Source organism: Schistocerca americana, chromosome X (assembly GCF_021461395.2).
Source record: "Schistocerca americana isolate TAMUIC-IGC-003095 chromosome X, iqSchAmer2.1, whole genome shotgun sequence".
Lineage (NCBI taxonomy): Eukaryota > Metazoa > Arthropoda > Insecta > Orthoptera > Acrididae > Schistocerca > Schistocerca americana.
The window spans coordinates 768,193,724-768,217,318 of record NC_060130.1 but is presented as its reverse complement, the minus strand read 5'-3'; the positions used below and the strand labels follow the sequence as shown (position 1 = coordinate 768,217,318).

The window sequence follows — 23,595 nt, the reverse complement described above, 5'->3', positions numbered from 1 at the left end:
TGAAGAATGTGTTAGTCACCACAAGCTCATGTTCTTGGGCAATCATACCCCATCCTCATTGACAGTGCTATACCCATTTCCACCATGACATTGGTCATACACATTTCTTGCTGATCCTACAAGACCATAGAGGTTGCCTCCTATTACCAGATATTCTTCGAGATCAATAGTGCACAAATGGGTATCTAATTCTGTCCAAAATTCATCCTTTTCTTCATCAAGGCATACAACCTGGGGCCTGTAACAGGACTCAGTTCAAAGTTTAGACGTGTCAGACTCAATTTTTACACTCATGAGTCAGTCACATATTCAGTATACATTTGTGACACTGTCCTGATGCCTATCACTAGTCACAATGTCTATGCCATTATGAGTGCTACTTGTGCTGTCGTAGTACAGTTTCTATCCATCACCAATCTCCCAGGCCTTTGGTTCTCTCCATTTGGTTTATTGGATATATGTAATGTGTACGTGCCTGTTTTTCAAGGTTTCAGCTAATTCCTACTTCTTTTGGACATGGTTAAATGTTGACAGTAGCAATTCATAGATGGAATAACTTCTTTAGCCCGCCTTGTCCAGTGGTGGGTAGCCTTTGTTCATTTCTCATGTTTCCTTGGAGATGGGAAGGCATATCACTTGTGGGGTATGCCCTAACATTCATAGCCAATTTTCGACCCAAGATCCCAAAACCACTGTCTAGGAGCAATGCAGCCTACCCTCATTCCTCTATAACCTCAAACTTATCCTCCCACCTTCCTTACATAGTCCTCCTCAACCCAGTAAACGACCTTCCTGTGCATTGATCTCCACATATCAAATAGATCAATAAACATTTGTTCATATCAAGTCCATTAACCACTAATAGTACTTCCATTTTGATAACTGCCAAACCTACTATCCTAGAAAGTCTCATACGCCTGCGGAAAATACAGCTGCAAGACTTGTCTGATGCATCCATGCTGCACATCCTATTCTAGTCCCATCGCAGGCATATACTATACTATGAGAAGCAAGGTCATCTACAAAATCAGTCATATCATACACCAGCTCTGCTGTAACTTCTGCACAGCCTTTTATTTGGTCATGATCCACCAATCACCCATCGATCCAAAGAAATTCCCACTGTCAAGTTGTGACCAAGAAAAGAGTTGAGCACCCAGAGGTAGAACAAGCAGCTGAGTACAACATGCTCCACCTCAACCCTTGCTTCACAAGCCATGCCATGTGGATCCTCTCCTGAATATCAGCTTTTCCGAATTACATATGTAGACGGGATTTGCCCTTACAGCACATCCATTGATCAAACATTCCTCCTAGCCTCCATCTCTGCTAGTCCCTGTACTGCACTCAACTCCTCTCCCCCCCCTCCCCCCCCCCCCCCCGCCCAGAGCTACACTCATTCTACACTCACACTCTCATCCTGCAATTCCTCCTTCTTCTGTTCTATATCCACTCCTTCACAGCACTAAATGCTACACACAACTCACCCCACATGTTCAAGTGCTGCTAGCTTATTGGTTCCCCATCCATATCATATACATTTGCTACTTTTCCCCACACACTATCGTCAGTCATGCTTCCTCCAACCCTTCCACCTGCTTCCACCACCCTTTTCTCTCACCCACTCCTCTCAATACAACCCCCCACACACAATATGAGATGCAGTGCTGTTACAGTATATTGTGTGATTGTGTGTGTGTGTGTGTGTGTGTGTGTGTGTGTGTGTGTGTGTGTGTGTGTGTGTTTCAGTTAGGCCTGAAGAAGGATTCACCTGAGAGGCTGTTAACAAGCTTACTTGTTTATGTGCCTCCACTTATATAGTAAGAAATTACCTTCAACCCTTCTAAATTTTTTTCCACCAAAGACAAAATTTGGTCCATTGGGGCCTCCACAAAGTCTGATGAAGAATGGTGAGACTGAACTCACATCTATCTTTATTGGCATTAAGAGCCGGCCACACAAGTGCGATCTCGAGGTACTAAAGGCCCATGTAGTTCAATTTGCGAAAAAAACTCAGTCATGGACACCTTCGACTGCGTGTGAATAATTTAACACCCTTCCTTTCTGAGCACAATGGATAGGCCCTGGCTCTGATTACTTATCTGTTGGAAGATCCTGGATGAACACACAGACGAAAACGCCCTAATGTTTAGCACCATAAAGCTTTCTTTTACGTTGCCAATAAAGAGAGGTAAAACGTTAAGCTTTGAGCATAAGACTCATTTAAGATTATTTCGGAAGAAACTACGAAAGTTAGCACGTCGATGAACTTAGTGACCTGACAAAAGCATTTGCATTCAGTCAACGTCCCCGTATTTGTGAACAAGTCATCAGAAAACTTTCTTTTGTATATTGAAAACTCGTCACACTCAGTAAAGTGCCGTAGCTGGAAAAGTCATTCGAGTAAGAATACACTTTTGTTGCCGCTCTTAAGTGTCCGATAACCTGTGGCCAGTGACTAGAGCCAGCTATTTCCGAAGCAAATGTCAGTCCTGTGATCCGTGGAGATTACTGAGTCAGAATAGTAACCTCTAAATCAAGTTACTTGTACCACAGTCTAACATAGACTGTGCTTGTACAGAGAATAGTAACAAAAGTTGTACTATCCTCGCTTTCTCCATGACGACTGAAACTGGAAATTTCTGGTAGGTCTGAGCTCCACTATTAACTGCAACATATCAAAGGACACGTTATTAACGAGGAATGTAGGTGGTGCAATCGTTGCGGTAGTAAAAAAGAAACTGAAACCCACCGTAACAGGACCTGAAGATGTATGCAAGATTGTTCGGGCGAGTCTCAGTATCGAGGATGAGTAAAAACTCACAGGTCGGTCCTTCTATCAACCACAAGATGTAACCAGAAAACCAGAAAATCTCGGCTCACTAATAGTTATGTTCCTTAATGATATTGCTAGAAGATTTTAATCAGCCAGCAATCCATTCAGACAGTTACTATGAGTAATCTGTATGACAAGACATAATGTAAAACAATGGTAAATGCTTTCTCTGTGAACCGCTTAGAACAAGTTTTCCTGAAGCCCAGTCATGAAGAAATATATTAGATATAATACCAATAAATATTCCTGTCCTCTTTAACGAATGCAAAGGGCAACAAAAAAGCATAAATTTTTAGAAGTTCAGCAAACTAGATAAAATGCAGTATTGTCATTTCTCAACTATGGCCTTGTAGATAAGTTATATGGCTCATGTGTACAAGAAAAGTTGACCACGCACTGGCTAGATATGTCCTGATAGAAAAGTTCTTGACGGGGCAGTGGAAGAGGGGGAGGGATGGAGTGTCCACAGCATAGAATTTCTATAACGAAATTTCTAAGGAAATAACGGCGACCGGTATTGTACAATTGATGTAAAACAGAGCACATGGCTGTAGACAGAAGGCTGCTCAATGAAACACGTTTACATGTTGCAATGTGTGACTCTTTCAACAGCTAACAAGATCTTTTCGAAAGCCTTCTAATATAGAAATTCTGCTCACATGTAAAGGCTGCCAGTGGCACCAAAGTTACTGTCCACAAACTCACAGATGACGCAGAAAAGAAACTGGGGATGGAAAAGCAAACGTTGAACCCAGTCTCAGAAGTTATTTTAGAAACCAAGATCCAGGATTTTTGCCCCAGTTTAATTCCCACACCTCCACACTACCTGATCAAAAGTATCCAGCGACTTATTAGTGGACATTAATATGGACTGTGTCCACCCTTCGCCTTTATGACGGCTTGAACTCTGCTGCGTACACTTTCAGTGAGGTGTGTGGATGTCTGTGGAGGAATGGCAGTTTATTTAGTTGAATCCTGCCTAGTCGTGGAATATTCGATGTTTAGAAAACCTGCTTTATCGAATCGCTAGCCAACAATTCAAACAAATCGTATTAATGAGTTTTATTACGAAAAGTAACTGACAATAGTTAACTTTGTGTTAAACAGATGTGTCGCAAGCAAAGGGCGACAGACAAAATAAACGATGTTCTTCAGTATAACAATTCCAGGTTTGAGCTATATAGAATGTACGACTAAAGTAATTAACTTTGACGCTTCTATCTAGTTACTAGTCTTCTAGCTTCTGTAGAACTGGGCCGCAGCCAGTCGGGCACGGCTCTCATGTTCTCTTCGCATAGAGGTCAATGCTGGAGAGGAGTCGGTCAGCGTGCAATGGGCTGACTTCTTCACACCCCTCTCTGCTCTCTCGTTCCTGATTGGCGTGCTTTTGCTCGACTTTATGCCGTAACACATTTCTTCTCAAGAGTCGAAACCAAAGAAGGCAGTGATGTTGAGCGCTGGGGTCTGGAGCGTAGTCGACGTTAAAACTCATCCCAAATATGTTCTGCTCGATTCAGATCGGAAGTCTGGCCAGACCAGTTTATTTTAAAAATGTCGTTGTCCACAAACCATTGTCTCTCAGATGCTGATTATTGACAGGGTACACTGCCATCTTCACACAAAAAATTATCATACCCAAACTGTTCCTCTGCTGTATGCACTACAAAGTGCTGCAAAACATTTTGATATTCTTCTGCATTTAACGTTATCTTAAGTGCAGTAAGGTGACAACACCATAACCAAGAAAATCTCCCCATATAACACCACCTCACCCATGCTTCACTGTACCATGATGACAGGTAACATTCTGTGCTAGCTCAACTGCTGACATCACTTTGTAACTCACGAATGATTCCTTCCTCTGATTTCATACTATTTTTTTACAGTCACCCTCTGCTTTGCTTGTTGGTTTATGGTCGTCACTACATGAGATCTACCTGGTCTTGGTTTAGCTATGGTTGTTCCTTCGCATTTCCACTTTACCATCAAACCACCAACAGTCGAATTGGGCACCTGTAGAAGGGTTGAAATGTCCCTGATGGATCTGTTACTCAGGTGACATCCAGTGACTAATCCACATTTGAAGTCACTAATCTCTTCAGACCGACCTACTCTGCTGCTACTGTATTTCTATTGACAACTCACTACTCCCTCCCTTCTTTTATACTGGCTGGTTCACCTATTGTGAAATCTGGTGCTCAGTTCCTCATTACATAGGGGTGTCCAGATACTTTTGGTTCCATGGTGTATATTAATGTCAGGGCTTTGAGAAAAAACTGGGATTGCCCCAGGGACTGGTGGAATTTCTGGCAATTTCTGTACAGAAGCTGCTCCTGAATCTGCACCCTAGCCACTCTTTTCATGGGATTTTTTTTTACTGCCTGCACAGCCCCCATACAACACATTTTGTATTAATCGAACTGTTGTGAGCAACTATGTAACATTGTACTTCCAAAGCACTTGACTTTGTTACAGTTGTCTGGATTATCATCAGTGACGCATCCACTTTGTCAACTCTTGACTATTCGTTACAAACAATTTTTCTATTTTAATCATAATATACAGTGCATCCCTTGAGCAAAGGATTGCGCCCAGTGGCTGGATAGAAGCACAGGTCACATCTGTACACAAGAAGGGAAGCAGGACTGAATCTCAAAACTGCTGTGCAGTATCATTGACAGCCATCTGTTGTACAATTTTATAACATATTCTGAGCTAAAACATTATGAAGTCCCTAGAATAAAATGAAATTCATGCCACCCAGCATGGACTCCGAAAACATCAGTCATGTGAAACCAGTATCGTGCTTTTTTCACAACGCATCCTGAAAGCCACGGATCAAAGCAATCAGGTGGATGGAGTATTTGTTGACTTCTAAAACAAAAGAAAAAAATTGACTCAATATCACATCAATGCTTATTTACGAAAGCACAATCATATAGGGTATCAAATAAAATTTGTGACTGGGTTAGAAATTTCGTAATAAGGAGGACACAGCGTGTTATTTTGGTTGGAAAGTCGTCTACCAGTGTAGAAGTGACTTCAGGCGTGCCCCCGGGTAGCGTATGGGAACCTTTCCTCTTCTTCTATACTGGTGTATACAGACAAGACGTTTAAAGTTACCAAAAAATCTCTAAAAGTTCTCGACCGACTTACTTCAAATTTTTGCTTGCTACTCTAATAAACTTTCGGAAGGACATAGCCTATATGTTTTAATACATAAACGTGTAAATAATATGTAATAGGAAAGCGTTCATAGCAAAAATTCCTAAAAGTCCTTGAACGCTTTACTTCAAATTATTACACGACACGCTAATAAAATTTCAGACGCACATGGGATATAATTATTCTTCAAGCAACAATGTACAGGTTTCCTGTTACAACCGATTGCGAGAACGAAGGCACTGTGCTGTACTAATGTGCGGTTTCGTTTTCTTTCTTGCAGTCAGTTGGGATATCCAATTCCCATACATATTTAGCAATTGCAAAGCATTGGTGGACTTGCTATTGCTGTATGTTAATTACCTGGCAGTAGAAAACTATATAGAAAGAGCCCCAAATAAATGCAAGGCAGCATGGCAAATAATAAAACAAGGTGTTCAAAAATGTGTGTGAATTCCTAAGGGACCAATCTGCTGAGATCATCGGTCCCTAGTCTTACACACTACTTAAACTAACTTATGATAAGAACAACACTCACACCAATGCCCAAGGGAGGACGTGAACCTCCAATGGGGGGAGCCGAATAAAACAAGGGAACACACCAAAATGCACACAAGCAACAAGGAACTAACCACTTGTTTTGATATCGTGTTCGGTTCCGAGTGCTGCGAAGTCTGAAAAATAAAATTTCAAACGGCAATTGTAAGAAGAAGAACAACGCCAAAAATGCAACCAAAACACAGCAGGTAGAACATCATCCACATAACCTGCCACTGAAGATGCCTTGCAAAGAATAATGGCGAAACGCGTATGGCAAGAAAACTTGTGTTTCACTCAGTTGTAATTAGACGCTCCAAAAGCAAAAATTATCAGCATACCGTAACATTATACGCAACTGATGACGACAGGACCACAAAAGTTAGTGTTCCGTGAGTATTTCCTGGGTAATACAAAAGCCACTAAATCCAAAGCGTCGGTCTGTCGTTTATTCTGGCTGTGAGACACAAGGTGTGGGCGACTTTTTGATGATTTGGCAAAGGGGAGCAGGCAAGTATGGAGGCAGGGGGGGGGGGGGGGGGGGACTTCAGGTCCTTACCCGAGGGTCCCATTGACCAGACTGACCTCAGACTGGTAGACGCTTAAAACGGTCGAAAATGCTACTTGCAAAGTTTCAAAAACCAGTATTAAGTGAGATATATGGGAATATACAAGAGCTCCTACGTATGGCGCTCATAGAGACCGCGAAGGAGGAGGAGGAGGAGGAGGTGGTGGTGGTGGTGGTGGTGGTGGTGGTGGTAGAGGTTAGTGTTTAACGTCCTGTCGACAACGAGGTCATTAGAGACCGAGGACAAATTCGGATAAGGGAGGGATGGAGGAGGAAATCGCCATGCCATTTTGATGGAACCATCCAGCATTTACCTTAAGCAATTCAGGGAAATAATGGAAAACCCAGATCAGGATGACCGAATGCGAGTTTGAACCGCCATCCTCCCGAATGCGAGTCCTCTGCTAACCACTGCGCCACCCGGCTCGGTAGGACCACAAAGACAGGATTAGACTAATTACAGTGCAAACTTATTCATTTAAGCAGTCATTCTTCTCACGCAAAGTACGGGAATGAAAGGGGAAGAAACACTAATATGCACTTCGGTATAACGAGAATTACCCTGTCCCACGCACTTCACAGTGGTTTGCAGAGAAATGAGTCTTTTTGGTAGTAGGCTCATATTGGTAACTTCAAGTCTCGTCGCCTGTTTTTGACTGTTTCAAGAAAAGAGTTGTCCACATTTTGCATTTCCGTCAAGACACAGCAAGTGCAAATGTGATGTGCGAGTTGAACATCATCCCAAAGAAGTACTTTTCTGACAGTTTCAGATGGTTTTATGAACGTTATGTGCCTTGTACTCAAGTGGGGGAGACTATGTACAGCACCTGAAGCATTAAAACAACCATCTGAACTTTTCTCTATTTTTTTTTTTTATTAACCCAATCTCGGTCTGATGGGGCATGTTTTCGTTCCACTCGATATCTACACACATTAATACTCATAACTATTTTTATCGCATTACTGGCGAGTTGTGACTCATTAATCCTGTGCTCCAAAGCTAACATGTTTTTATGTTTTTTGGAGGGTGCAGTTTTACATTCCTCTACATTAAGAGCTAGTGCCAGTCTTAACTGATATATTTGCGAGATTTTACTAGACAGAATTTCCTCATACATAACTGCATCATAAATAATAGTGTTTTCGAGTTTTCGTTTGTGTCTGAAAGTAACCGATTTTGTGACATGTTATAAGTTCCTAACCAGTAGCAAATTATTAGTCTCACCTGTGTGCTTTGGTAGTTTAGTTTATGGTTCTCTGCATGTTAATCTAATTTACCAGACACAGCTCTTGTGTTTTCATCAGTGACTGCAGTTGAGTTCCACAGTGCGTGTCGATAGTTATAGTATAGTTTTCCACAGCCTTTAGTATGGATAGGGATTGTGACTGCTGTGTGTGAATGTGTGCTAAGTTTGCGACACTTCGCTGTCAGCTACAGGCCGTGCTGGCTTCAGTTACACAGCTTGAGGCTGCAGTGGATGGGCATCGCTGTTGTGGACTGGCCGTGGGGATCCAATAGATGTCCAGCACAACCAGTGAGTCTTCCAATTGGTCCACAACAGTGCCTAGTGCAGTTACTGCTCACATAGAGGTTGTCCCCTCACACGTGGTCAAGTGGGAGGTTGCCTCGAGGAGTGGCCGGTTGTGAAAGACTACACGGGGAGCTGAACGTAAGGCCTTCCTTGTTAGTCTGACAATCACATTCCAGGTGCTGTCTGTGGCTATCAGTGTCTCTCAGCCAGATGCAGTCGCTAGTCCAGTTTCAAAGGAAACCTCTCAGTCTACAAGGTCTGGCCAGTCACAGAGGGTAGTATTATTGGTAATTAGGAGCGCCAATGTTAGTAGCGTTATTGGGTTCCTTAGGGACATGGCTGCCAAGGAGCAGAAGAAAGTCAGTGTGCACTTCGAGTGCATACCGAGTGGAGCCATTCCAGATGTGGAAGAGGCCCTTCTGTATGCCATGAGGAGCACACGGTGCAGCCAACTGCAGGTGGTAGTTCACGTCGGTACCAATGATGTGTGTGGCTTTGGATCGGAAGACATTCTGGTTTCGGGCAGCTGTCAGAGGTGGTAAAAGCTGCCAGTCTTGCTTGCAAGATGACAGTAGTGCTCAACATTTGCAGCATAGTCGACAGGACCTATTGCAGACCTCTGCAACAGAGCCAAGTGGAGGGTCTGCATCAGAGGCTCAGAGGTTCTGTGATGTGTAGGTTGCAGATTCCTATACTTCCGTCATAGGGTAGCGGGGGCTCGAGTTCCGCTAAATAGGACCATTCCACACACGGGTAGCAAGGTATGTGTCGACTGGGCTGTTTTTTAGGTTGGAGGGTCTCAGGGAAACACAAAGAGGGCTTCAGTGTCAAAGGGTGCAAGTTGAGCATAGGAAGAACGTAGATCGAGGAACCATTGGTGTAACAGTTGTAAATTGTCGTAGCTGTGTTGGGAAAGTACCAGAGCTCCAAGCGCTAATAGAAAGCACTGATGCTCAATTCTTTATAAGCACTGAAAGCTTGTTAAAGCTGGAGATAAGTTCAGCCGAAATGTTTACGAAGGACATAACGGTGTTCGGAAAGGATAGGCTAAATATACGAGGGCTATCCACAAAGTACATTACGTTTTGGAATTAAAAATTAATAAAGTATTGGAAATTTTTTTTATTATATACACATGAAAGCCACAGTTAAATACTAGTTTTCTACATAGTTGCCATTTAAATTAAGGCACTTATCGTAGCGATGGACGAGCTTGGAAATTCCTTCGTCGTAAAATTCGGCCACCTGCGCCTTCAACCACGTGGTTAATCAGTAACCCGGTAGAAATACGATTTTTGTGGATTTCCTGGAAAGAGGCACTACAATAAACTCTCAAAGGTATTGCCAAAGTCTGCACAACCTCAGAAGAGCAATACAAAACAAGCGCTGGGGAAAGTTGGGCTCAAAGATCTTGCTGATTCACGACAACGCCCGGGCCCACACGGCAAATGCCACTCGTGAAGTTCTCGAATCTTTTAAGTGAGAGTTGTTTCCTCATCCGCCGTACAGTCCCGACCTGGCACCGAGCGACTTCCACTTATTCCCAGCAATGAAGAAGTGGTTGGCTATGCAGCGTTTTGATGACGACGCACAGCTTCAAGAAGAGGTAACCACGTGGTTGAAGGCGCAGGCGGCCGAATTTTACGACAAAGGAATTTCCAAGCTCGTCCATCGCCACGATAAGTGCCTTAATTGAAATGGCAACTATGTAGAAAAGTAGTATTGAAGTGTGGCTTCCATCTGTATATAATAAAAAAAATTACAATACTTTATTTATTTTTAATTCCAAAACGTAATGTACTATGTGGATAGCCCTCGTAGTTAGCGGTGGCATGTTTGTTGCTATTGGAAATAGTTTATCTTGTAGCGAAATTGACATAGATAGTTCCTGTGAATTAATATGGGTAGAAGCCATTCTTGGAAACGGGAATAAAATAATAACTGGATCATTTTACTTACCTCCCAACTTACATCACATAATTGCTGAAAGGTTCAAAGAAAACTCGAGCCTAATTTCAAACAAGTACCCTACTCATACAATTATAGATGGTGGTGACTTCAGTTTACCCTCGATATGTTGGCGAAAATATACGTTTAAATCCGGAAGTATGTATAAAGCATAATCCGAAGTTCTGCTAATGCATTCTCTGAAAATTATTTTGAGCAATTAGTTTATGAGCCCACCAGAAAGTAAATGATTGTGGAAACAAATAATCCTGAACTAATAACGAGCATCGAAACGGGTACAAGGATTAGTGAACATACGTTGTCGTAGCGGGAGTGAATACCGTTAACTCTCAGATACACGAAAAATAAACGATAAATATATCTATTACAAAAAAAGCACATAAAAATTCCTGAGAGGCAATTTCCACTCCTTCCAAATTAACAGTGTAAGTGTAGACCTGATGTGGATTGTATTCAAAGAAATAGTATCGATAGCAATTGAGAGATTTATACAAAATAAATTAACAAACGACGGAGCTGATGCTCCTTGGTACATAAAACGTGTCAGAACACTATTCCAGAAACAACGAAAAAAGCATGCCAAATTTAAACGAACGCAAAATCCCCAAGATTGTCGATCTTTTACGGAAGCTCGAAATTTACCGTGGACTTCAATGCGAGATGGTTATAATAGTTTCCAAAACGAAACTTTGTCTTGAAACCTGGCAGGAAATCCGAAGAGGTTCTGGTCATACGTAAAGTATGCTAGCGGCAAGACACAATCAATGCCTTCTCTGCGTGATAGCAATGGAAATGCTATCGATGACAGTGCTGCTAAAGCGGAGTTACCACACACAGCCTTCCGAAATTCCTTCACCAAAGAATTCGAATCAGGAAAAGATGTCAACATGAGTAACTTAGAAGTAGATATCCTCAGATTAATGAAGCAACTTAAATAACTTAATAAAAGCAAGTCTTCCTCTCCAGACTGCATATCAACTAAATTCCTTTCAGATATGCTGATGCAATAGCTCCATACTTAACAATCATATACAACCGCTCGCTCGACGAAAGATCCGTACCCAAAGACCGGAAAGTTGCACAGGTCACACCAGTGTTCAAGAAAGGCAACAGGAGGAATCCACTAAATTACAGGCCCATATAATTAACGTCGATATGCAGCGTGATTTTGGAACATATTGTGTTCGAACATTATGAATTACCTCAAAGAGAACGCTCTATTGACGCATAGTCAACACGGATTTAGAAAACATTCCTGTAAAACACACTCTTTACTCACGTGCTATCGACAAGGAATTTCAAATTGATTCCGTATTTCTAGACATCCGAAAGGCTTTTGACACTGTATCTCACAAGCAGGTTGTAATCAAATTGCGTGCTTATGGAATATCGTCGCAGTTATGCGAATGGATTCATGATTTCCTGTCAGAGAGGTCGCAGTTTGCAGCAGTTGACAAAGTCATCGAGCAAAACAGAAGTGATTTCTGGCATTCCCCAAGGCCGTGTTGGCCCTCTGCTGTACCTTATGTGTATAAACGATTTAGGAGACAATCTGAGCTGCAGTCTTAGGTTGTTTGGAGATGATGCTGTCGTTTATCGTCTAGTAAGGTCATCAGAAGATCAAAATAAATCGCAAAACTATTTATAAAAGATATCAGCATGGTGCGAAAATTGGCAGTTGACCCTAAATAATGAAAAGTGTGAGGTCATCCACATGATGGCTAAAATGGAATCCATTAAACTTCGGTTACATGATAAATCAATCAAATCTAAAGCCCGTAAATTCAACTAAATACCTAGTAATTACAACTACGAACAACTTAAATTGGAAAGAACATATAGAAAATGTTGTGGGGAGGGCGAACCAAAGGAGGCGTTTTATTGGCAGAATACTTAACAAGATGGAACAGATCTACTACAGAGACCGCCTACACTACGCCTGGCCGTCCGGTGTACTGCTGCGCGGTGTGGAATCCTTGCCAGATATGGTTAAAGGAGTACATCGAGAAAGTTCAAAGAAGGGAAGCACGTTTTGTATTAGTGAGGAATAGCGAAGAGTGTGTCACGGACATGATACAGGATTTGAGGTGGACGTCATTAAAACAAATGCGTTTTTCGTTGCAGCGGGATCTTCGCACAAAATTTCAATCACCAACTCTCTCCTCGGAAGGAGAAAATATTTTTCTGACGCTGATCTACATAGGGAGAAACGATCAACATAATAAAATAAAGAAATCTGAGCTCGCACGGAAAGATAAAGGTGTTCGTTTTTTCCGCTCGCTATTCGAGAGTGGAGTAATAGAGAATTATTGTGCAGATAGTTCTATGAACCCTCTACCAGGCGAGGAGGGCAGGTGTGCCGAAGTGCAAGCTTTATATACAGGATTTATCATATTAGTAGCGAAAGCAGAATCGGATGAAAGTATACGATAATAGAGGTAAAAAAGTTCCAGTAAACGTGAGTTCGCAAACGAGACGATGTCCAAGAGAGTGTGATGGGGGGGGCATTAAATAATATGTCACTTGTGGGGAAAAAATGTTCTCGAACCGGCCCTGCCCATAGCCACCTTCACTAGAAGACGTCGATATGGCACAGAATCAAAGTGTAGAAAAGTCTAGGATTATATATTCAACTAGGCTTCCTTCATAAATCGCATTGACGATACTTATGTGTGAAAACCTCTGAATGAGTTTCGCATGATCGATGTTTTCATAACCCACCCTGATTTTCATGAAGGTTATTTTGTGCTAAGTAGATCGTAATGCTTGATTCAGAAAATGTTCCAGTGCTCTGCTACAAATAGACATGAGTGGTATAGAACGGTAGTTCTCTAGATCAATTCGATTTCCTTTCACGAGGATGGGGAAAGACCTGAATTCCTCTCCAGTCAGGAGGCATCTCTCTGAGCAAGGGATCCGTGGCAAATTATAATCATGAATGGAAACAATTTACTAGCAAATTCTGTGCATATCTTGTCACTGTCCCCCTTAGACTCTGGGATCTTATTGACTTTCAGCGATTTAAGCTGCATTTGAGCGTTATTATACCCTAGAGACTATTGTCTCGTTCGCCTTGCCGACGGTACAGTTTTTCAATGATGGTAACATTCCTTTATAAAATGACCTCTGAAGACAGAATTCACAATTTCGGCTTTTGTTTTGCCATATTGTATTTCGTTTCCTGTCTTGTTCATATTTCTATAGATGCTGCTTTTGTAAGCTACATGCAGTCCTAAACATATGACGAAACTTTCTTGGGATTTGGGAAGGGTCCTGTGTTACGGTAATTATTTATCAAATGCTTCCCGAATTGCGTTACTAGTAACCAAGCTCGTTTCAGTGAATATCTGCCCAAGGGAGCCCATAACTCAGCGGCCCCCGCCCCCCATCCCAGCTTTCAGGCAAATTGTAATTTATTGTTTTATTGATTCAGGACTAGGCAGTATTGTGAGAAGATGAGATATGACAACATCAATTAATGTGATGATTATAAACTGTGTATCTACACTCCTGGAAATGGAAAAAAGAACACATTGACACCGGTGTGTCAGACCCACCTTACTTGCTCCGTACACTGCGAGAGGGCTGTACAAGCAATGATCACACGCACGGCACAGCGGACACACCAGGAACCGCGGTGTTGGCCGTCGAATGGCGCTAGCTGCGCAGCATTTGCGCACCGCCGCCGTCAGTGTCAGCCAGTTTCCCGTGGCATACGGAGCTCCATCGCAGTCTTTAACACTGGTAGCATGCCGCGACAGCGTGGACGTGAACCGTATGTGCAGTTGACGGACTTTGAGCGAGGGCGTATAGTGGGCATGCGGGAGGCCGGGTGGACGTACCGCCGAATTGCTCAACACGTGGGGCGTGAGGTCTCCACAGTACATCGATGTTGTCGCCAGTGGTCGGCGGAAGGTGCACGTGCCCGTCGACCTGGGACCGGACCGCAGCGACGCACGGATGCACGCCAAGACCGTAGGATCCTACGCAGTGCCGTAGGGGACCGCACCGCCACTTCCCAGCAAATTAGGGACACTGTTGCTCCTGGGGTATCGGCGAGGACCATTCGCAACCGTCTCCATGAAGCTGGGCTACGGTCCCGCACACCGTTAGGCCGTCTTCCGCTCACGCTCCAACATCGTGCAGCCCGCCTCCAGTGGTGTCGCGACAGGCGTGAATGGAGGGACGAATGGAGACGTGTCGTCTTCAGCGATGAGAGTCGCTTCTGCCTTGGTGCCAATGATGGTCGTATGCGTGTTTGGCGCCGTGCAGGTGAGCGCCACAATCAGGACTGCATACGACTGAGGCACACAGGGCCAACACCCGGCATCATGGTGTGGGGAGCGATCTCCTACACTGGCCGTACACCACTGGTGATCGTCGAGGGGACACTGAATAGTGCACGGTACATCCAAACCGTCATCGAACCCATCGTTCTACCATTCCTAGACTGGCAAGGGAACTTGCTGTTCCAACAGGACAATGCACGTCCGCATGTATCCCGTGCCACCCAACGTGCTCTAGAAGGTGTAAGTCAACTACCCTGGCCAGCAAGATCTCCGGATCTGTCCCCCATTGAGCATGTTTGGGACTGGATGAAGCGTCGTCTCACGCGGTCTACGCGGTCTGCACGTCCAGCACGAACGCTGGTCCAACTGAGGCGCCAGGTGGAAATGGCATGGCAAGCCGTTCCACAGGACTACATCCAGCATCTCTACGATCGTCTCCATGGGAGAATAGCAGCCTGCATTGCTGCGAAAGGTGGATATACACTGTACTAGTGCCGACATTATGCATGCTCTGTTGCCTGTGTCTATGTGCCTGTGGTTCTGTCAGTGTGATCATGCGATGTATCTGACCCCAGGAATGTGTCAATAAAGTTTCCCCTTCCTGGGACAATGAATTCACGGTGTTCTTATTTCAATTTCCAGGAGTGTATTACAAATGGCTCTGAGCACTATGGGACTTAACATCTATGGTCATTAGTCCCCTAGAACTTAGAACTACTTAAACCTAACTAACCTAAGGACAGCACACAACACACAGTCATCACGAGGCAGAGAAAATCCCTGACCCCGCCGGGAATCGAACCCGGGAACCCGGGCGTGGGAAGCGAGAACGCTACCGCACGACCACGAGCTGCGGACTATCTATTACAAATATACAGGATTTTACATACAAAAAGAGCTCCAAGCAAGTTATTACTTGTACACAATTACACTTAGTCATTTATTTCTGCACGAAGGACACAAATATAATGTAATAAAGTAATTCTCTTTCAAGAAAATGATTTAAAAGATGGTGTTATGCAGGTTTTTAATAGGGTCGGAATGGAACCTTTTACGGCCGCTTACAAGTCGCCATTCGTCTTTCAAAACATTAAAAATACTCCCCCCCCCCCCCAAACTACAAGGTCTACGCAAAATATGTGCACACTTAACTACATCTACATCGATACTCCGCAAACCACCTTTCGGTGCGTGGAGGGAGGTACTCTATACCACTACTTGCCATTTCCTTTTGTTCCACTAGCAAATAGAACGAAGGAAAAACGACTATCTATATGTCTCCGTATAGCCCTAATTTCTCGAATGTTATCTTCGTGGTCCTTACGCGCAATTTATGTTGGCGACAGAAGAATTGTTCGGCAGTCAACTTAAAAACTCAGGTCCTCTAAATTTTCTCACTAGTGTTTCTCGAAAAGAACGTTGCCTTCCCTCCAGGGATTCCCATTTGCGTTCCCTATGCATCTCTGTAACACTTGCGTGTTGTTGGAACGTACCAACAACAAGTCTAACAGCCCGCCTCTGAATTGCTTCGATGTCTTCCTTCACTCCGACCTAGTATGGATCCGAAATACTCGAGAAGTACTCAAGAATGAGTAGCACCAGCGTCCTATATGCGGTCTCCTCTGCAAGTGAACCACTCTTTCGTAAAATTCTCCCAATAAACCAAAGTCGACCATTCGCTTTCCCTACCACAGTTCACATATGCACATTCCACTTCCACTCTCGACTATTCCCTTGTCTCTGATGAACACTCGCCTTCTAGTACAACATACTGGGATTTATTATTTAGGTAGTCTTCGAGCCACTCTCATATCTGTGAACTTATTCCATGCGGTCGTACCTTCGTTAACAGCCTACAGTGGGCCACCGTTTCAAATGCTTTCCGGAAATCTAGAAATATGTCATCGGCCTGTTGCCCTTCACACATTGTTCGCAATATATCGTGTGATAAAAGGGCAAGCTGACTTTTTCAAAAGCGAAGCTTTCTAAAACCATGTTGATTCGTGGACATAAGCTCCTCAGTCTCAAGAAAATGTGTTATATTCGAACTGAGAATTTGTTCAAGCATTCTGCAACAAAGCGAGCTTAAGGATATTGGTCCGTAATTTTGCGAGTCCGTTCTTTTACCCGTCTTATACACTGGAGTCACCTGCGCTTTTTTCAAATAGCTTGGGACTTCGTGTTGGGCGAGAGATTCACGATAAATGCAGGCCAGGTAAGGGGTAAGTGCCTTAGAGTATTCTTTGTAAAATCGAACTGGGATTCCATCCAGACCTAGTCATCTATTTGTTTTCCAATTTTTCAGTTGTTTCTCTATGCTCGGGATGCTTATTTCTGTGCGTCCATAGGAGAGTCTGTTCGATAGTCAAATGACGGCATGTTTGTACGATTCTCCAGAGTGAACTATTTCCTGAAAGTGAAATTTAAAACTATGACTTTCGTTTTGCTATCTTCATCTGCCATCCAGACTGGTGAACAAGGGAATGAATGGCGATTTTACATAAGACCGGAGCTTTCTCGGTTTCTCTGTCAGATCTTTTGCTAAGATGTGACGGTGATAGTTATATGCTTCGCGCATAGATCTTTTCACAGACGCCCCAATCTCTAATAACCTTCGCTTGTCGTCATCTGTGAGCTCTCCTTTGAACCGAGAGTGCAACAACCTCTGCTTTCTCAGCATCTGCCGAATTTCGTTATTAAATCATGGTGGGTCTTTTCCATCCTTTATCCATTTACTAAGCACATAACTCTCCATGCCACGACTTACAATCTACTTAAACTTTGCCCGTAATAGGGTATTTGATTGTTTTCTGGAAACTGTCTTAATGATTGATTATGCCATTTTATGCTCCTGACATGCTGTTTTTCCTCTTGAATTTCAGTATTCTTTTATAAAAACGGAAATGAAATTCAGATAATTAGAAAGCCTGCTAAAACGCTCAATTCCAGTCATATTATGACTGTGACGTCACTGGCTAGCTCTCTTCTACTACTACTACTACTACCGTCATAATGCTAATTCACAGTGGTGTCTTGCTTTGGAATTCACGTTTCGGAAAATGGGTTAGAAACGGTGTCTAGTACCATACTGTACAAATACATCTATAATAACTCCTGAAAAGTTTGAGTGCTCCAAAGATGAGGAGATGCATAAAATGTGGTTGCACTGAACCGGCAAAGTGCCACCACGTTGACGCACAAGTTCATTAACAAGTTAATTACAAATATATTGCACTGTGAAGTTAATATAAATTTGCCTCCGAGGTATGCTTTCCCTCTATTACAATGAAGGATAGTGTCATCCAACAAAATTAAATTTTTAGTGAACATCGTCGTTTCACTCAACTTTATCTGCATTATTCGGTAGCTCAGTAATTAGCGTGGTACGTCGAATTTTGTAAGATGATGCCCGCAGATCGCTTGTTCGAATCCAACCAGAAAAATATTTCAACTTATTTATAAAACAACTCGATAGTATTCTCATATGAAAACCACATCAAAATTGCAAAACGTCACCTCACATATCAGAAACAGAATATTATTGTGCTTTCCTTGCTGTTTACATGCGCTGACATTATTTGCAATCACTGTTCACACATGTCACGTTCAGAAAGATATTTTCTAGTTAATGTGACCAAATCCTTTTTACTTTATTAGAAACAAGTTATTTTATCTCTGTACTGTCGAACTACGGTGCTATTTGTTTAAACTTCTGAAGTTTCATCATCTTACATAAAGATGACGTAAGTCTGCTTCAGAGACTGACGTTAGTTTACACTCACGTACATCACAAACCTCACGTTTGTATTACCCTCATGTTGTACATGATTTTTTTCGACTCCGCATAGAGAACACCATCGTCATACACCTCGTTGTACTGTGGTCGTATAGTTATATCTTCACTACTAGCAATGCTTTCTAAAAGAGTGGCATGTTTGTTCGCAAAGTAAATGCATTTATCCTCTGTTATCCATTCATCAGATTAAGATTAAAGTGACGCTATATATAGTACATCCCACCATCGATGCAACTGGTTTCTGCTAACTCTACTTTCGTATTTCGTGCAAAACCTTCGTAAATGAATAACCTTTCATGGATTCGAAAATATACTGAAGATAAAAAAGGCTCTTATACATTTTTTTCATCCATCTCCTCATGTTCTGACCAAACAAACTCATTCTACTTCTGAGAATTGTTGCATATGTTCTGGTCTGGCCACGTCCTGATTTCTTCCCAGACCGCCTGTCTGAAAGCTGAACGCGAGCTACAAAACGCGTTTTCCTAACTACATAACTTCGGAGTCTGCTGCGCTATCCGTTGCGCCGCTGAGCATCTAGTCAAAGAACTGCTACTTCTACTGCTGCTGCTGCTACTACTACTACAGAAATATCGCAGCTGAATGTCTTCTATGTAGGGAAACAGCACTAAGATTTGCCAAGAATAGTTTTATTGTGCTTTGGTTTGTAGCTCATCACTGATAGTCGACAATCTAGTTATAATATACTGACGCAGTGCAAAAGTTCTGCAATTCCTTAGTTTTGAGCGAGTTTAATGATGTTGCAGGGAGCAGGGAAAAGAATGTCCTTAGTTGCACATATCGCCGCTCTAAATGGGTGGAGCAAATCGAATCAACTTTCACAATGTTTCCACTATCAGCGTTCACCAAATTGCTTTCTACTGTTAGATAAAAATTGTAACTGCGTTTAGCATCACTATATAACAAAACTGGTTGCAGAAAAAGTACGTAAAAACCTCCTAAGTTCGACTAGCACTCCTATAGCACATGTATAGCTTCATCTTACTCCTAGTCTGTGACATCACCAGAGCATCAGACAATAAAAGAGCGTTTTCGATCACATGCCAAATCTCTATATTTAATGATTTTTTAAGGTTTAAATACATAAAAATAACAGCTATTTTGTCGAATATTGGCCGTAAATGCTATTTGAATGTTATAATCAACTCAGTGACGCCAATTCACACACTGCGTGAGATGCTAATAACTGCTTATCTGCTCTATCTAGCAAAACCGCTCCCCTAGCCTTCTTGACTGACTTATTAACTTTCGTAATCATAGTTGCTATAGTGACATCATGATCGATAATCCTCATATCTACCAGGTGATCAAGAAGTCAGTATAAATTTGAAAAATGAATAAATCACGGAATAATGTAGATCGAGAGGTACACATTGACACACATGCTTGGAATGACATGGGGTTTTATTAGAACAAAAAAAATACAGAAGTTCAAAAAATGTCCGACAGATGGCGCTTCATCTGATCAGAATAGCAATAATTAGCATAACGAAGAAAGACAAAGCAAAGATGATTTTCTTTACAGGAAATGCTAAATATGTCCAGCATCATTCCTCAACAATAGCTGTCGTCAGGGAGTAATGTTGTGAACAGCACTGTAAAGCATGTCCGGAGTTATGGTGAGACATTGGCGTCGGATGTTGTCTTTTAGCATCCCTAGAGATGTCGGTCGATCACGATACACTTGCGACTTCAGGTAACCCCAAAGCCAGTAATCGCACGGACTGAGGTCTGGGGACCTGGGAGGCCAATCATGACGAAAGTGGCGGCTGAGCACACGATCATCACCAAACGACGCGAGCAAGAGATCTTTCACGCGTATTTGTTTTTCTTTTTTTTCTAATAAAACCCCATGTCATTTCAACCATGTGTGTCAATTTTTACCTCTCTATCTACATTATTCCGTGGTTTATTAAGTTTTCAAATTTATGCTGACTTTTGATCACCCGGTATATTGACATTGTCGAGAAGGTCCGACCTATTTGTAGTTACTAGGTCTAAGATATGTCCATTGCGTATGGGATGCTGAAAATGTATTTCGCATGTCTGTCTGTCTGTCTATACTCCCCGCAATAAATCCCTAGACATCCCAGTCTATACTCGGCAGGTTTAAGTCGCCTCCAACTATTATTGCATGATCTGGGTATTTACGCGCTATTGACTGTAGACTTTCTTTGAATGCCTCTAGAACTGTCACAGCGGAATCTGGTGGCAGGTAAAAACATCCAAAAATTAACTTAGTTTCACCTACGCCTGTTATACGCGACCAAATGATTTCACTGTCTTATTCAACTTCGACCTCAATAATATTTTTGTCAACTGGAATTGACACTCCCACTCCTATGGCCTCTAATCTGTCTTTTCGATATACGTTCCACGACTCCAAGTAGAAATATTTTAATTATTGTTTCCTCAGCACATTTAACACGAGACTTTGCTCTCAGCAATCACAAGAAAGATCGAAAGATTACGGTTTGTGTTCTGTCGATGACGAAATCAGTAGAGACTAAGCACAAACTCTAATTGGACATGATACAAACTGTCACTTTACAACACCAGATAAAAATCAAATCTCTGAAAATGGCTGTGGTCATTTCAATTGAACGTTTCTGGCATCCAAATTCATTGTTTTCGGAAAACTGTGGGAATCCTAAATCTAGATGGGATAAATGTGATCAAATAATCCACAAAACGAATAAAAGAGGACAGGAACAAAAGACCATATTATGTATCGTTAAAATAGACAATTAATTCCAAAAATTTCACACACTGTTGGTCCCATTCAAACACAATTCTTTGTACAAATACATTTTTCTTATTTTTGGTCTCATTCATTGAAGAAAATAAGAAACTGAGTTTATGAATATTTAAAAACATTACAGCAGACATAGAATAATGTGTAAGAAGAACAGGCGCGGGAAACGCCTACTGAAACTTACTGTGTGCTAGATCGGCGCAGAACAGCAGCAGGACGAACATGTTGACACGGGGAGGTCGCATCGACGAGTGAAGACATGGGATGTGTGCTAGTTTCGCGGCACCGGCTCCCCTGTCAATTGAATAATCACGCAAATTGCACGCCCTGCCAGTCACCATTGACCTAATGCCGCAATCTGGCGTCCTCACGCCCCCGTACGCAACTCGTGGTAGCCCCAGCAGTGTATAAGCTTCTCTCTGACCTACATGTAGATTAATATGACCCACAAAAACGCCATACACGTTTACTCACAGATAGTTACAGTAGCTCTCCTTAGCAAACACTTAACCCACCATCCAGAAAAATTTTATTCAGGACAGTGCCTTTACACACTCGACAAACAGTGGAATGGCTCTAGCCTATCAAAAAATATTAAGATTTTTTTAATTTATTTATTTATCCATCCGTGGACATTTTAAAATGTATGGATGTTGTCAGTTGCGTACGTTCATATATTTATACAGTTTGTTGTTACATGCAGTTAAACATTGTGACATGTAAGTTATTTACAATCATTTTTGCTCCTTATCAAAATATTGTGAAACAAAAGCTATTTACAATCATTTTGTACTAAGGAATTCACTTATAGTGTAAAAGCAGTGTTCCTGCAAAAACAGTTTAAGATTTTTTTCCTAAAGCGGTACATGTTATCTGCTTCTTTTATTTTCTGCGGCAGTTTATGATACAGTTTTACACCTTCGTACAAGAAGCTATTTTGAGTCTTATGTTTATTCTTCCTGTCTAGGTGAAGACAGTGACTTGTTCTTGTACTATAGTTATAAAAAATGCTATTTGTGCTATAATTTTCTATGTTTGTCTTGATGTACACTATGGTTAGGAATATAAATTCACAAGGAACAGTTAGAATTTCTAACATTTTGAAAAGTTCTCTGCAGTGGGCCTGCTTACTGCTTTTTGTTATAATTCTTACTGCTCTCTTTTGCATTTTAAATACTGTTTGTAAATTCTGAGCACTGTTTCCCCAGAAAATAATACCATAACTGATTACTGAATGAATATAACTAAAGTATACAGTTCTCAAACATTCACTATTGCATGCGGATACAAGGACTCTAAGTGCATAACATGTTGTGGATATCTTTTTCGAGAGTTTCATAGCAGGTGCATTCCACTTCATTTGGCTGTCAATGTGCAACCCTAAGAATTTTGTTGTGGGTACATCATCTATGGAGATGTCATCTAGTTTTAAATTTAAAGGACTCTGTTTTCTGTTCATTCTAAAGCATATTGTATTTGTTTCCTTTACGTTGAGAGTTACTTTGTTTTCCTGAGACCATTTGTGAACATCCCTCAGCACTTCAGTAGAATTTTCCAACATTTTCGCTGGTGTCTTACTGGTGATTACTGTGTTGCTGTCATCCGCAAACAATATCTTCTCTCCATGGCTGATATGTTATGGGAAATCATTTATATACACCAGAAATAATACAGGGCCTAGTACACTTCCTTGAGGGACCCCAATATTGATATATTGTGGATCAGATATGTGTTTCTCAATGTACTTTGATCCACTGGAGACATGTGTGACCTCTACTGACTGTACTCTGTTTTCTAGATATGAACGAAACCATTTGAGAACCACTCCCCTTACTCCTAGTGCCTCTAATTTATGAGACAGCTTCTGGTGGTCAACTGTATCAAATGCCTTAGACAGGTCTAGGAAAAGGCCAGTTACATGGCTGTTCTCATCTAGTGCCTCTAAAACTGTTTTTGTAAATTGTGCTATTGCAGATTCTGTACCTTTACCAGGCCTGAAACCATGCTGGTCATTGCAGAGGAGGTTGAATTTACTTAGATAGCTCAAAAGCCTGTTTTTCATTATTGTTTCTATCACTTTGGAAAAGCATGACAATAGGGCTATTGGTCTGTAGTTCTCAATGTTTTCTAC

The 23,595-nt window shown here is 41.9% G+C and overlaps 1 protein-coding gene across 1 annotated transcript in view; it reads right to left on the bottom strand.

Moving 5' to 3' along the window:
* Positions 1-21,794, bottom strand: part of LOC124554830 — a 74,264-nt gene extending 52,470 nt beyond the window's left edge. Inside the window, exon 1 of the mRNA XM_047128494.1 lies at positions 21,649-21,794. Within this exon, the coding sequence (XP_046984450.1) occupies positions 21,649-21,709 (61 nt within the window). The 5' untranslated portion in view covers positions 21,710-21,794. The remainder of the gene's footprint in view (positions 1-21,648) is intronic.
* Positions 21,795-23,595: the final 1,801 nt, after the last annotated feature.